General features: G+C 44.1%; 1 protein-coding gene across 4 annotated transcripts in view; it reads left to right on the forward strand.

Moving 5' to 3' along the window:
- The window catches only part of corin (corin, serine peptidase), a 224,597-nt gene that overhangs the window by 95,229 nt on the left and 113,396 nt on the right, over nt 1-15,972 (forward strand). For all 4 annotated transcript variants that reach the window (XM_080188007.1, XM_080188029.1, XM_080188022.1 and 1 more), the window contains exon 5: nt 161-339. In XM_080188007.1, coding sequence (XP_080044133.1) covers nt 161-339 — 179 coding nt within the window. The remainder of the gene's footprint in view (nt 1-160; nt 340-15,972) is intronic.

Below are 15,972 nucleotides of genomic sequence, written 5' to 3' on the forward strand. Positions count from 1 at the left end.
TGAATTTGTTCAGTAATGTAGACTTACGGGATAGGGCCTGGGTGGGATTGTTGTCAGTGCAGACTCGATGGGCCGAATGGCTTCTTTCTACACTCTGGAGATTCTAATTCTAATTCATTTTTCTACTCATGTCAACATATTATCTTGTTTATTTATTTAGAGCAGTAATTCTACCATGCATGTCATTCTGTGAGGCTGCAAAGGAGGGCTGTGAACCATTATTGCAACAGGTGGAGGCTGGATGGCCAGAATTCCTCAAATGCTCCAGGTTTGTCAACGATACAGGAATGGAAAATACCAGCAGGATATGCTTTTCGCCACAGCAAGAGGAAGCAAAAAGTAAGTTGAATATTATTTACATATCACCACTTTTGATTTCAATGCAGCCTTTTAATTGGAGTTCACCCCTACATCACAAGATTAACATCTCAGATCCCTGTGGTAGATTTATTTGATTGCCAGATTTAAAATGATAGATTTTGAAATTGCAAATATTAAAGCACCTTATACCTAATACTTTGTACATCCAATTCAAATAGACCTTCAAAATCTAACTAGCTTTATCCCATCTAACTTTAACTCTGACCAGTAAGTACATTTTTTCAGTTTTTCCCTACTCTTTCCTTTGATGTAGTTCTCTCAAATTTGGGGGAAAAACTTGTTTTTATCCAGAAGGAGGAGCAAATCCCTGTTTTTTTTAAATGTGAATGATTTGGTTATGTTCTGAACTCATATAATCATCTTTTGCTTCCTAATTCCTCCCTTCTGTGATGAAGGTGACTCAATGCAATCTTATGGTGACATAAACAGCAGCCACCCTCATCACAACAGTTGTTCATCATATGTGAGTCTAGAATGGGAGTATTGGCACCACTTTTACCTATGAAGGCATAGTATCTGAGTCCAATTCTCTCATCACCTGTTGTGCTGACATATATATGTGCAAAGATAGCTCCAGATTTAATGTGAATGACTGTGGTCTCACCCACTAGTTAGAGAGCCAATGGGAGTCAAATGCAGGCTGGATGCTACTCAGAGGTAATCTGGCAGTTATTTCAGCAGCATTGGGCCTCCCATTGGATAAAACACCCAGTAGAATGGAAATCAGAGGCTGACAGCACTCCAGAACTGGAAGTACCATCTGCCAAAGTGGGACTTACAATGAGGATCCGTGATGGACCAGATAGGTATGGGTATAGGTGGGATGGGGGTCCTTGGCAAGGAGGGTTAGAAGCAAGGACAGGGGTGCGATAGATTTCTGTGGGGCATCCCTCTTCCTGATGCCAGGCCCTGTGTTGAGGCAAGGGTGGTCCTTGAATGAGGAACATCCTCCATGTGGGTGCCTGCTATGATTCCTTTACTAGAAGGTCCACTTTATGGAAGGCTGAACACCCACTCTACTCTTGCCTAGCCACTAGCAATTCTGACAAAACCTGCTAGCCCGAAGCCTCTAAGGTGGTCACACCCTTCCCATGGTGACCAGGAGGCATTCATGGTCAGAGTCATGACATCAGACAGAACACAGATCCAAATCCCACCCTTCAGTCTCGTGACATCTCCCTGATGTTCTGCTGCCTGCCATATCGCCAGCATTATGTCAAGGAGACTCAGCATCTGACTTGGACCCAGCACATGTCTGATCTCCAGCATTCCTCTGAGTTCTAGAGACCTGGCTGTCACTGCCTCTGACTGCTGTGGAGATGTGTCAATGAGGTGTCCAGAAAGTGACCTAGAGCTTAATCTACAATAATGATTCACCAAGATATATGGCTCTGTGCTGGTTTTCTGGACCAATGTATTGAGGAACCAACAAGGGAACAGGCCATGTTGGACTGGGTATTGTGCAAAGAGAAAAGATTCTGTGGCAATCTAGTTGTGAGAGAATCCTTGGGGATGAGTGACCATAATATGGTAGAATTCTTTATCAAGGTTGACAGTCAGGTTATTGATTCTGAGACCATGGTTCTGAATCTCAATAAAGGTAAGTGTGGTGGCATGAAGCTTGAGTTTACCATGGTGGAACTGGGAAACATTACTGAAAGGAAAGACAGTGGACAGGCAGGCATTCAAGGAATGAATGGGTGAACTCCAAAAGTTGTTTATTCCTATTGGCACAAGAGTGGAAAGAGAACTGTGGTCAAACCAAAGCTTACAAGGGAAATTAGAGATAGTATTAGATTCAAAGAAGTATTCAAATTGGCGAGAAAAAGCAATAAACCTGAGGATTGGGACCAGTTTAAACATCAGCAAGGTTAGACCAAGAGATTAATTAAGAAGGGGGAAAATAAGAATATGAAAGTAAACAGCTATGTAAAGACTAAAATAAATGTTTAAATGTTTAGGGTGGCATGGTAGCACAGTGGTTAGCACTGCTGCTTCACAGCTCCAGGACTTGGATTTGATTCCCGGCTTGGGTCACTGCCTGTGTGGAATTTGCACATTCTCCTTGTGTCTGCGTGGGTTTCCCCCCGGTGCTCCAGTTTCCTCCCATAGTCCAATGATATGTGGGTTAGGTTGATTGGCCATGCTAAAATTGCCCCTTGGTGTACTAGGATGCTTAGGTTAGAGGGATTAGAGGGTAAAATATGTAGGGATATGGGGGTAGGGCCTGGGTGGGATTGTGGTCGTTGCAGACTCGATGGGCTGAAGGGCCTCTTTCTGCACTGTAGGGTTTCTATGATTAACATTTAATGAGTGAATTCACAATGGGGAACAAAGAAATGGCTGAGAAACTAAGTTTGTACTTTGCTTCAGTCTTCATAAAGGAAGACATGAATAATGTACCAGAAGTTCTGAAAAATGCAAGTTTTAATGAGGAGCGGAGAGAAATCAGTATAAGAGAAATGATTTTGGGGAAATTGATGGGATTGAAGGTGGGTAAATCTCCAGGTCCAGATAATCTTCATCCCAGAATACTTCAGAAAGTGGCTCTGGAAATAATAGATCCATTGGTGGTTATTTTCCAAAGTTGTTTGGACTCTGGAATAGTTCCTACAGATTGGAGGATAGCTAATATAAGCCCACTATTTCAAAAGGGAGGCGGAGAGAAAACAGGAAACTATAGATCAGTGAACCTAACGTCGGTAATATGGAAGCTGCTAGAGTCTGTTATCAAGTATTTCATAGCACAGCATTTGGAAAGCATAGTATAATCAGACAAAGTTGCGTGCGACTCACTGTAAATGTGAAGAGGTGATGAACTCAGGGTGGTCTCATTCATACTTGGCTGCTGAGGGAAGTCAATCTTGCTTTCCCCACAGGAGCGATCACTGCCCCCATCCCCCTCCCACCCCAGACAGCTCACCGGCATCCTCTTTGAATCTAGTGAACTCTGTTATGTTGGCCATCCTGCCTCCTGTCTGGGATCTCTCCCCTGTGTTGCGGGCAAGCGTGGTATGCATGATGACAAGAGGAGACAATGTGATCAGAAGGGATGGAGCAGAGCACATGCTTGCCTCGTGTGTGTTGGGCCCTGTGTGAAGATGACATTTATGCAACATGATAGTGATGTGAAAGTATCAGTGACACAATATGTGTCCTCCACAGATATTGTGTGAGATCCCTGAAAATTGTAGCACTTTGCATGCATGATGTGAGTGTGATATTAGAGTAAGCTGCATGTTCATTTACTGTGATGGAGTGGATTGAGATCATTCATCTCTTTCTACACAGGACAGTGCTGTGGGGGGCAGTTGCCAGCTGCACTGACCTGCCCTGCCATCGGTTCCAGACCAAAGAGGTGGGGCTTCCTTGAGCCATCCCTTGGCCACGGCACGTGTTGATGTTGCCACTTGCATCAACACCTCAGGGGAGCCGTGACTAAACCTGGGAGCAGCCTCCTCCTTTTTGTTTGCAGCCATCTCTATATGTCTCGTGAAGACAGCTAAATTGAAGAGAGTAAAATGTGTATACATTGGTGGTGTTTAAATATAGTGCGCAGACCTTGAATCTCATTAGGGACTAGCGAGATGGAGAAATATGTTCCCCACCCGCCAGGTGTTGAGAGACACTCGCCTGTGCATAACTAATGATCTCCCCAATTCCACATTGGGCACTATTTCCTAACACTTCAACGAGTGGGAAAGGCACTGTGGAATCCGCCAACCATTGCATTTAGATTCCAAAATTGAAATTTCTACCCTGTGTCATTAAGAGAACTTAGATTCATTGTTAATTTTTTAATTTCATTCAAGAATGGCACCGATTGCTGTGAATGGAAGAACTACAGTGGACACCGAAAGGGTTAAATAATTATTCCAAATTCCCAAGGGTCACTCTCTCCTGATCTTTTGGCATAATCAGCAAAGTAACATCAACAAGTTGAAAATGGCCAATTATGTTTTCTCTCTGGGGGTTCACTGATCTTGCACTAAAGTTGCAGACAGACGTCAGGAGAACTACATCAGGAAAGTTAGAGCCAGTGGGGAGAAATTCTTTCCTATGAGTGTTTCTTGTTTCCACTGACACCATTGAAGAAAGCAGCATGGGCTGCATATGTAATGACCCATGGTGGCACCGCTTGCTCCAGTGATTTGACATAATCCTGTTTCGAATTGTTTCTGTGCATACATTTGACTCCCTCATTATGTTTTGCTGCAGGGGGGAAAAAAAATCGATAAATCTAGTGGTAGTGACAAAAAAACATTAAGAACTGAGATGTTGAACACTTTTTAAAAAAAAAATCCACTGCACACAGCAACTTTTCAGAAATATGTGTCAGGCCAACTCACATTCTTTCATCATCCCACATTCCAGTCTCAGCCCATCCACGTTTGGCTTGTTAATTTAACTTGATGCACACAGCTTGCTCAGATGATGCACAGAATGAATGTACTCTGCTTCTGTTCTGCATTGAAAATGTTTCTGTATGGTCACAAGTAAACTTTTTGTTATTCATCACTTTATTTTGAATATAGAGCAGAATTTTCCCAGAAATCAGCAATGGGCGATAATGGGTGGGAAAAGTGGCATTGAAGCCACTGAAACCATGCCAGCTTTCTCCATCATATAGTCCCACACTTAGGGAAAAAAAAGCAAGGAGCGGGCCTTACAACATATCACTGGCAAGATTGGGACACCGTTTTTAAAGGAGCTCACCCTAGGATCACCCCGCACCCTCCCTGACATTGCCCAGACAGTGCCAGGGAAAAACTCCCAAATGCCAGCGGACACCACCTGGGCATGACCCCCACCCCCACCCCGATCAATACTCTCACCGAAACCTCCCTGGGGAGCTCTGCACAACTTGTGGGGGAGGGGAGAGGGGGCAGTCGGGTTTTGCACCATTCTGCTGTGACACCAATGTGGATAGTTTTCCGACAGGTTGGGGGTAGGATGATTCCAGCGTTGAGGCCTGATAATTATATGCTAATTATTTCAATGATGTTAACATAGAACATAGAACACTACAGCACAAACAGGCCCTTTGGCCCACAAGATCACATCTATACCTACCAAACCATAGAACTATCTGTAACTTCCAATGCCATTAGATCCCATATACTCATCCAGAAGTCTTTTAAAAGACCCCAGCGAGTTCACCTCTACCACTACCAACGGCAGCTGATTCCACTCACTCACCACCCTCTGAGTGAAAAACTTTCCCCTAACATCTCCTCTGTACTTGCTTCCCAGCACCTTTAAACCTGTGTCCTCTCGTAGCGACCATTTCAGCCCTGGGAAATAGCCTCCGAGAATCCACCCTATCTATTCCTCTCAACATTTTATAAACCTCTATCAGGTCACCTCTCAACCTTCGTCTCTCCAGGGAGAAGAGACCTAGCTCCCTCAACTTACCTTCACAAGGCATGCCTCCCAATCCAGGCAACATCCTTGTAAATCTCCTCTGCACCCTCAATAGCTTCCACATCCTTCTTGTAGCGAGGCAACCAGAACTGCGCACAGTACTCCAAGTGGGGGTCTGACAAGGGTCCTATAAAGTTGCAGCATTACCTCCCAAATCCTAAACTCAATCCCTCTATTAATGAAGACCAGTACACCATACGCCTTCTTGACCACGTCCTCCACTTGTGAGGCCGATTTAAGAGTCCTATGGACCTGGACCCCAAGATCCTTCTGCTCTTCAACCCAGCTGAGACTCCTGCCCTTGATAGTGTACTCGTTCATCCCATTGGTCCTGCCAAAATGGACCACTACACATTTGTTCTTCATCAATGATGGGGGGGGTGGGGGGAAGAGGACAATCACATCTCGTGTTTGCGTCAACACGATCTGTAATTTGGCTGCTGTCATGAGATTTTCCACTCCTGTCACCAAACGAAGGTGATTGGGAGTAGAAACTCCTGGCCGAAGTTTCAGATCTAGTACCGGGGAGACATGGCAATTTTTTCATCTCGCCTCTAGATTTCCTGATCATACAATAGTATAAATAGTATAACCTCAGAATTGGGAATAAAACATAATGGCTGGAATGTTATGGCTGTTCATGCTGGTGGGATTTGACTGGGCGCCAAATTCTCCAACTTCGCTGCAGTGGAAATGTGGCGCAAACTGTCGGTAAGATCACGCCCAATGGATAACTTAGAGAATTATTTTTCATGCGAGCTGTTATTGAAAGAATTGAGGGAACAAAACAAATATAGGAATAGAAAAAATGTCTCAAAAAATGGGATGCAAGAGTTTTGATGTGGAGCTAATGCATCAGTCTCTCTTTGTGTTGAAGTGCCTGTAACAGAAAGGAAAATCATAGAATAGAATCGTAATTGTAGAAGGAAGCCATTCAGCCCACCAAGTCTGCACCAACCATAATTCCACCCAGGCCCTATCCCTGTAACCCCATACATTTACCAAGCTAGTCCCCCTGAAACTAAGGGGCAATTCAGTATGGCCAATCCACCTAACCTGCACATCTTTGGACTGTGGGAGTAAACTAGAGCACCCGGGGAGAATGTAAAGAAGTGAGTGAATAAAGAGATGAATGTAAGGCAAGGTGAAGAAATTGCCATGTCTCCTCTGTATTAGCTCTGAAAATATAATAGTTGTAATCAGTCTATGAGGATTCTTTTACCTACAGTTTTTGAAATAAATAATTACTTACCATGGTGTGATTGCCATATAGTAAGTGATGTCTAAGGAATCTGTTCGAGTAGAATAGTGACTAAAAAGGTTTAAAAAAGCAATTCACTTCACCAGGGCTTTATTCTTGAATAAGGGAGGTCACTTGAGAGAATATTTTTGGAAGAAGTTTCTACATCTCACTAAGAAGCTTTTAATTAGAACTTTATATTAACAAGCTCTGCATTCGCCACTTAGCAGGAGGTTAATGAATGAAATTCCATTGTGTTTCTTTAAGTAAATTTTTATTTTGATGAAATGAGACCAATGCCCTTGGAGAATGGAATCCGTTCTCAAATGTTTATATTGGATTTGGTGCTGGGAAATGAGCCAGACCAGGTGCTAGACTTGGAAGTTGGTGTGCATTTTGGTGATAGTGACCACAATTCGGTTACGTTCACCTTAGTGATGGGAAGAGATAGGCGTGAACCTCGGGTCAGCAATTTTAGCTGGGGTAAGGGCGATTATGAGGCTATCAGGAGTGAATTAGGAAGCATGGATTGGATTAGGGGATTGCAGGGACTGGGAACATCTGAAATGTGGAATTTTTTCAAGGAGCAGCTACTGCGAGTCCTTGATAGGTATGTCCCTGTCAGGCATGGTGGATTTGGTAGGGCTAGGGAACCGTGGTGCACTAAAAGAGTTGAGTCGATGGTTAAAAAGAAAAAGGAGGCTTATGTTCGGATGAGATTGGAGGGCTCAGATAGTGCACTAGAAAGCTTTAGATTGGCTAGGAGGGAGTTGAAGAGTGAGTTGAGAAGGGCTAAAAGAGGACATGAGAAGACTTTGGCTGATAGGATTAAGGAGAATCCTAAGGCGTTCTATAAGTATGTCAAGAACAGAAGGTTGGTCAGGGCAAGATTAGGGCCAGTTACAGACAGCAGGGGGAAGTTGTGTGTGGAACCGGAGGAGATTGGAGAAGTATTGAACCAATATTTCTCTTCGGTGTTCACGCAGGGGGACATGAATATAGCTGAGGAGGACATTGGGTCGCAGGGGTGTAAAATAGAAAGTATTACGGTTGATAAAGAGGATGTGCTGGAAATTCTTGAGGGGCTGAAAATAGATAAGTCCCCTGGTCCGGATGGGATCTACCCTAGGATTCTCTGGGAGGCTAGAGAGGTGATTGCAGAGCCTCTGGCTCAGATCTTCAGGTCGTCATTGGTCTCTGGTGTAGTCCCGGAGGATTGGAGGATAGCGAATGTTGTCCCATTGTTTAAGAAGGGGAACAGAGACTTTGCCGGGAATTATAGACCGGTGAGTCTTACTTCTGTTGTGGGCAAGGTTTTAGAAAAAATTATTAGGGATAGGATTTATAGTTATTTGGAGTGTAATGAATTGATTAGAAATAGTCAGCATGGTTTTGTAGCAGGTAGGTCGTGCCTTACTAACCTTATTGAGTTTTTTGAGAAGGTGACCAAAGAGGTGGATGGGGGTAAGGCAGTTGACGTGGTATACATGGATTTTAGTAAGGCGTTCGATAAGGTTCACCATGGTAGGCTTCTGCAGAAAATGCAGATGTATGGGATTGTGGGTAATCTAGGAAGTTGGATCAGGAATTGGCTATCAGATAGGAGACAGAGGGTGGTGGTGGATGGTAAATATTCATCATGGAGTGCAGTTACGAGTGGTGTGCCTCAGGGATCTGTTTTGGGGCCACTGTTGTTTGTAATTTTTATTAATGATCTGGATGAGGGTATAGTTGGGTGGATTAGTAAATTTGCTGATGACACCAAAGTTGGAGGTGTGGTAGATTGTGAGGAAGGGTGTCATAGTCTGCAGGGAGACTTAGATAGGTTGCAGAGCTGGGCCGAGAGGTGGCGGATGGAATTTAATGCGGAGAAGTGTGAGGTAATTCACTTTGGTAGGAGCAACAGATGTGTCGAGTATAGGGCTAACGGGAGGACTTTGAATAGTGTGGATGAACAGAGGGATCTAGGTGTGTGTGTACATAGATCCCTGAAAGTTGGGAATCAAGTAGATAAGGTTGTCAAGAAGGCGTACGGTGTCTTGGCGTTTATTGGTAGGGGGATTGAATTTAGGAGTCGCAGTGTAATGTTGCAACTGTACACTACTCTAGTGCGGCCGCACTTGGAGTACTGTGTGCAGTTCTGGTCCCCGCATTACAAGAAGGATGTGGAGGCGTTGGAGAGGGTGCAGAGGAGGTTTACTAGGATGTTGCCTGGTATGGTGGGGAGGTCCTATGAGGAGAGACTGAGGGATCTAGGGTTGTTTTCGTTGGGAAGAAGGCGGCTAAGAGGGGATCTTATTGAAACATATAAGATGATTAGGGGTTTAGATAGGGTGGATAGTGATAGCCTTTTTCCTCGGATGGAGAAAGCTAGCACGAGGGGGCATGACTTTAAATTAAGGGGGGGTAGCTACAGGACGGATGTCAGGGGTAGGTTCTTTACCCAGCGGGTGGTGAGGGATTGGAATGCCCTGCCTGCTGCAGTTGTAGATGCGTCTAGTTTGGGGGCGTTTAAGAGATCTCTGGATAGGTTTATGGACGAAAAGGGATTGGTATAGGCTAGTGGGTCATTGTTTTTGTAACTGGTCGGCGCAACATCGTGGGCCGAAGGGCCTGTTCTGCGCTGTAATGTTCTATGTTCTATGTTCTATGTTTATGGTACACTGATGGTAATCAGATTCTTGCACACAATGTCAGGCATAATATGGATCGAGAAACACACACTGGTTAAAAGAAAATCATTAATAGTGTTCTGTTTAATACCTGTGTTGTGCTGCAAAGAAATTCAGGGAACCATTCTAATGCAAATAAAAATGGTTATAAAATATACTGTAGGCTGCAAAAGCTGCCATAAACTGCTATATTGCAGTTTGTGAAAGGCACGCACGCAACCCTACAGAATTATAAGGGCTGGGCTTAGTTTTAAGATAGGCATGCTCCCATATCCTTATTTAAACCTGTCTTTAAAGTATGTTACTCAGAAAAGGTGAAGAGGGAGAGAAAAGCAAAAAAACTAAAATCTGAAATATGGAACAGAAACAACGAGAAATATACAACAGAATCTGTAAAATCAAAGATTTGGTGAAGATTTTGGACAGAGATGTTCTTATGGAGTGTCTTCTCAAATACCAATGGATCTGCCAAGTATTTCCATCATTTCCTGTCAATCTTTTGCTGCTTACATTTAGTTTATTTTATGTTGAAAGAGAAGACAACGTTCATTGTCCAATGAGAAAATCACTGAAAACATGGGGGGATTAATAGGGTAAATATGTGGGGTTATAGAAATAGGGCCTGGGTGGAATTGTTGTTGGTGCAGGTTCAATGGGCTGAATGGCCTCCTTCTGCACTATTGGGATTCTATAATTCTATGTGGTTGATTCTATTCGGCCCCATTATGGGCAGGCACATAAATTCATGCCACTGGGTGGTATATGAATTTCATGGCTCTGTTTCATCCTCAGGCTATTTCCCAGGGGCAGCATGAGTAGCTAATTGACCTCATTAGAGAACTATTAAGGCTTATTTTTCAGATGGCCCCCGGAGGTGTTGGGGAACCCTTGATATTGTACTTCTGGATCCCAATGGTCCTGCCAAAATGGACCACTACACATTTGTTCTTCATCAATGATGGGAGGTTGGGGGGAAGAGGACAATCACATCTCGTGTTTGCATCAACACGATCTGAGGGCAGCCTCCCAATGGCAGATCAGGGAGAGAGAGAGAAGGCCAGTGTTCCAACCAGCCTTAGAAGCCCTGCCTGCCTGGGCTTGCCTGCCTTCAGTTGCAACTGCAGGTCACCTCATGGAAGGGTTTCTCACAATCTCATGAAGGCTGCTGAGGGCATTTCTCAAATTAAAGGAGAAGGTTGAAGAGAGGTTGCCTCCATCTTAGAGCATGTCTTTTTTAAGACGCGGGTTGATGGGTTTTTGATAAGAGAGGGGATTAAGGGTTATGGGGAGAGGGCGGGAAAGTGGAACTGAGCCACGACAGATCAGCCATGATCTTATTGAATGGCGGGGCAGGCTCGAAGGGCTGGATGGCCTACTCCTGCTCCTATTTCTTATGTTCTAATTAAGACCATGAAGCCATTGTCGATTGTTAAAAAACCCATCTGGTTCACTAATGACCTTTAGGGAAGGAAGTCTGCCATCCTTGCCTGGTCTGGCCTGCCTGTGACCCCAAAGCCACAGCAATATGATTGACTTTCAACTACCCTTGGACAAGGGATCGGCAATAAATGTTGGCCAGTCAGTGATGCCCATGCCCCACGAATGAGTGAAAAAGCTTATGCACCTGATGTCTGCGGCTTCCTCACTGCTGAAGGCCCAACTATTGCCTGCTGTTAAGGACAACAAGCTGATCCTCTGGCCATTAATTCACCGATTCATAACTGAAAGCATAACTAGTTGTCTGTTTGGCACACAGCTTCTGACCCCCATTGAACATAAGAACATAAGAACATAAGAAATAGGAGCAGGAGTAGGCCATCTGGCCCTTCGAGCCTGCCCCGCCATTCAATAAGATCATGGCTGATCTGTCGTGGCTCAGTTCCACTTTCCCGCCCTCTCCCCATAACCCTTAATCCCCTCTCTTATCAAAAACCCATCAACCCGCTTCTTAAAAATATTTAGTGAGGCAGCCTCCACCACTTCAACGGGCAGAGAATTCCAGATATTCACCACCCTTTGAGTGAAGAAGTTCCTCCTCAACTCCGTTCTAAACCGCCCCCCCTTTATCTTGAGGCTGTGCCCCCTAGTCCTACTGTCTTTTTTGAGCGGGAAGAGTCTCTCCACCTCTATCCTATCCATCCCATTCATCATCTTATACGTCTCAATGAGATCTCCCCTCATTCTTCTAAACTCTAACGAGTACAAGCCTAGTTTATTCAGCCTCTCCTCATAGCTCAACCCCCTCAACTCCGGTATCAGCCTAGTAAACCTCCTCTGCACTCCCTCCAAGGCCAAAATATCCTTGCGCAGGTGCGGCGCCCAAAACTGCACACAGTACTCCAGCTGCGGCCTCACCAATGCCCTATACAGCTGCAGCAAGACCTCCCTACTTTTATATTCAATCCCCCTCGCTATGAAGGCCAGCATCCCATTCGCCTTCCTGACCACCTGCTGCACCTGCAAGCTGGGTTTTTGCGACTCATGCACAAGGACCCCGAGGTCCCTCTGCACCGTCGCCTGCTGCAGTTTTTCGCCACGTAAGTAATAGTCCTTCCTACCATTCTTCCTACCAAAGTGGACCACCTCACACTTGCCAACATTAAATTCCATTTGCCATTTCCTGGCCCATTCGCCCAGCCTATCTAGATCCTTCTGCAGACTCTCCACACCCTCCGCACAATTTGGCGTTCCCCCAATCTTGGTGTCATCAGCAAATTTCGACACTCTACACTCGGTTCCCTCCTCCAGATCATCTATATAAATGGTAAATAGCTGAGGCCCCAGCACCGACCCCTGGGGCACCCCACTAGTCACCAACCGCCAATCCGAATAGCACCCATTGACCCCCACTCTCTGCCTCCTATTTGACAACCAATCCTCTATCCACGCTAACACCCTACCCCCAACTCCATGTCCTCTGACCTTCTGCAGTAACCTCTTGTGAGGTACCTTATCAAACGCCTTCTGAAAATCCAGAAAGACCACATCCACCGGCTCTCCTCTATCCACCGCCCTAGACACATCCTCATAGAACTCCAGTAAATTTGTCAGACACGACTTCCCTTTAATGAAACCGTGTTGCGTCTGCCCTATCAAGCAATTCCCTTCAAGATGCCTCGCAATTTCCTCCTTAATGACAGATTCTAACATTTTACCTACCACAGACGTTAAACTAACCGGCCTATAATTCCCCGCCTTTTGCCTGGCACCCTTCTTAAACAACGGCGTAACATTAGCCGTTTTCCAATCTTCCGGCACTTCCCCGGACCCCGGCAGCAGGATCGCAAACGTGGTAGGGAAATCCTGCCCATTGATCCTAAGGTTCCACAGGCATGCTATTAGTCTCCCACTATAACTCCAATGGAGACTGACAGAATATTCTGAAACACTCCCACTCTAACTCTGATGGTGTCCTACTCTAAACAAGGACAGCATTGAGGGTAAGGACATAGCTGGGGTAGGACCCCCCCCCCCCCCCCCCCCCCCCCCCCACATGACAAACTCTTGTACCCTACCCTGGACAGACAACCATGGGTTGAAATAAAGAAAGACTTACATTTATGTAACATCTTTAAAATCACCAGGTTGCCCACAATGATTTACAGCCTTTGAAGTATTTTATAAAGCATATTCCCTATTGTAAGCAATGTTGCATGAAATCTCAGATCCTGGCCTGCCAAATGCTGGATCTGGAGTTCACTACGGAGGTGAACGTCTGCATTGGGGCCTGAATCCTTTGGAAAGCATGCAGGTGGGGTTGGTATCAGCATTTTCCTTTTTATTTTTGCAGCTACTGACAATGTAGGGTTGTGTTGCATTCCTGTCTGTGACATAACCCATCAGTGTCTTCCTTTTGTGAAGCACAGGCTCTGTTGTCAAGGTGCCTTGTAATATTGGCTGTGTGTGTAATGGGTGCAGCTATCCCAGATGTGGTAATGATAGAAAATTGCCATGTCATTACTATTTAATTTAAATATCCCCACAAATCTCAAGGTGGCCGATTTCTGCCATTTGCTGGAAATCTGTGTAGGCATAAACAGAAGGATCCATCAGATCATTGACCTTTTCTCCCAACTACAACAGCAGCAACTTACATTTAATTAGCACCATTAAGGTAATAAAACATCTCGAAGCACTTTATTGGAGCATTATAAAACAAAATTTGACAACAAATCACATAAAGAAATATTGAGCGAGATGATCAAAAGCTTGGTCAAAAGAGAAGGTTTCAATTAGTGAATTAAAGGAATAAAGAGGAATAGAGAAGCAGCAGGGTTTCAGGAGCATTTCCAGAGCTTGGGGTCTGATTCCAGAGCTTAGGCAGTTTGAACCAATGTTGAAGCAATTTAAAATCAGAGATGATGATGTGACCAGATATATTCTGAAAATTTGACAGTAATCATTGGAAAATCCAGGCTGTATAGATTCAGAAAGAATGTTCCTGATGGTGGGGGAGTCTAAAATAATGGTCATTGTTTGAGGATAAAGGCTAAACTTTTTAGGATGAGGTGAGGAGAAATTTATTCACCCAGAGAGTGATGAATGTGTTGAATTCATTACCACAGAAAATAGTTGAGGCCAAAACATTGTGCGATTTCAAGACAAAAATTAGATATAGCTCTTGGGATTAAAGGGTTCAAGGGATGTGGGGGGAAGGAACGATTAGGATATTGAATTTGATGATCAGCCATGACCAAAATGAATGGTGGAGCAGGCTCGAAGGGCTGAGTAGCCTACTCCTGCCTTTAGTTTCTGTGTAATGCCATATTGTGTACACACCTTAATATGGAGTGCTGAACGTCATATTGAATGTTCTTAGTGAGAAATCTTTGTGTGCAATGCGTGCTTTATATTTTACACAATGGCCATTCTCTGAATCTGCTTATTCTGGTTGTGTCTTTTATCAGCAGTAGTACATGTTGATTATATCATGCCTGGCATTTCCTCTGGAGCTGATTCCATGGCAGATCCATTGTTTGTTACTGCAGCACTGCCCTCTAAAGTAAACAATGCAAGGAGATCAATTGTTGAGTTTACTTTTACAATGTTTGCATGTCAGAAGATTAATTTCTGCAGAGTACTTCAGTTAATGTGTAGTAGCTTCGGCAGAGGATCTGCAATAAGCCTGTAGACAAGATGTAAATGCTGTTTGCACTGTTTTTATAGGGTTTTGATTGTTCCTCCACTGGCTACAGTGAATGAGAAATAGGCACCCATACAGAAATTCTGGTAATGTTAATCCATGGGTAGAGAAGGCTCCCTTGATGTCATCTTTCCTTCTCCATTCTAGCAATCTCAGCATGCTTGTACAGGAGACAAAGATAAAATGTTTTCAAAACCATCACACCCTGCCCCTCTCTTGAGGCCCCCACCTTCTAGATGTAGTGCCAAAGATCTTGGCACTTTTTCAACTGCTGTCTAACCAGTTTACTCAAATGTAGCTATGAAACTGATATCTATCTACCAAAATCTAGAGAATTGTTGCAAGTATAATTTATCCACAATGAAGCAGAAGAACTCTTTGTTACTGCTACATTGACAGTTCCAATGCCTTCTATAATTCTGCCCTCTATAAACTTGAGCTCATGCAGATAATTTGCAACCTGTATCCTATTCATACCAGGTTCATCCATCACTCCTGTGCTTGCTGACTACATTGACTCCTGATCCACCATTGTCTTGGCATTACAATTCAAATCCTTGTGTTCCAATTGGTTCATACTCAGAACTCCTTCTCTGTAACTCTTCTCAGTTCTACAGCTGTAAACAATCCTGTCTCCCTCACTGTCTTCACCTACCTTCAGCTACATAATCAGATAGGTCTGGAATTCCCCACCCCATCTCCCCAAACCTCTCCAGCTTTTCAGTTCTCTATCCTTCTCTCGAGATGCTTATTTAATTGTACTTCTTTCACTCAGCTTTTAGTCATACTTCCTAATATCTCCTCCTTTGGCTTGTGCCAAACACTCATAAAGGACTTTGGACTGTTTTTCTGCATTAAAGGCTCTATAGTTGTTGAGGGAACTACTGGGGAATTGTCTTTGTTCTATGCTGTGTTTTACTTACAATAGGGCTGTGGTCAAAGGAGACCATCCCATCAATTAGACTTTCCAAAATAAACTTTGCAAGACTTTTATTTATTCCACTTAAAAATGGGCAATGATATGGCATAGGATTTCCTCAAAATAAGTGATGATGTTGTTGCCCCTTTAATTGTTTTTACTCCTGGCGTCAAGTAGAGGAAGTTACAAGCAG

The sequence above is a fragment of the Carcharhinus amblyrhynchos genome, chromosome 1 (genome assembly GCF_965287045.1).
Source record: "Carcharhinus amblyrhynchos chromosome 1, sCarAmb.v2.hapA, whole genome shotgun sequence".
NCBI classification, from domain to species: domain Eukaryota; kingdom Metazoa; phylum Chordata; class Chondrichthyes; order Carcharhiniformes; family Carcharhinidae; genus Carcharhinus; species Carcharhinus amblyrhynchos.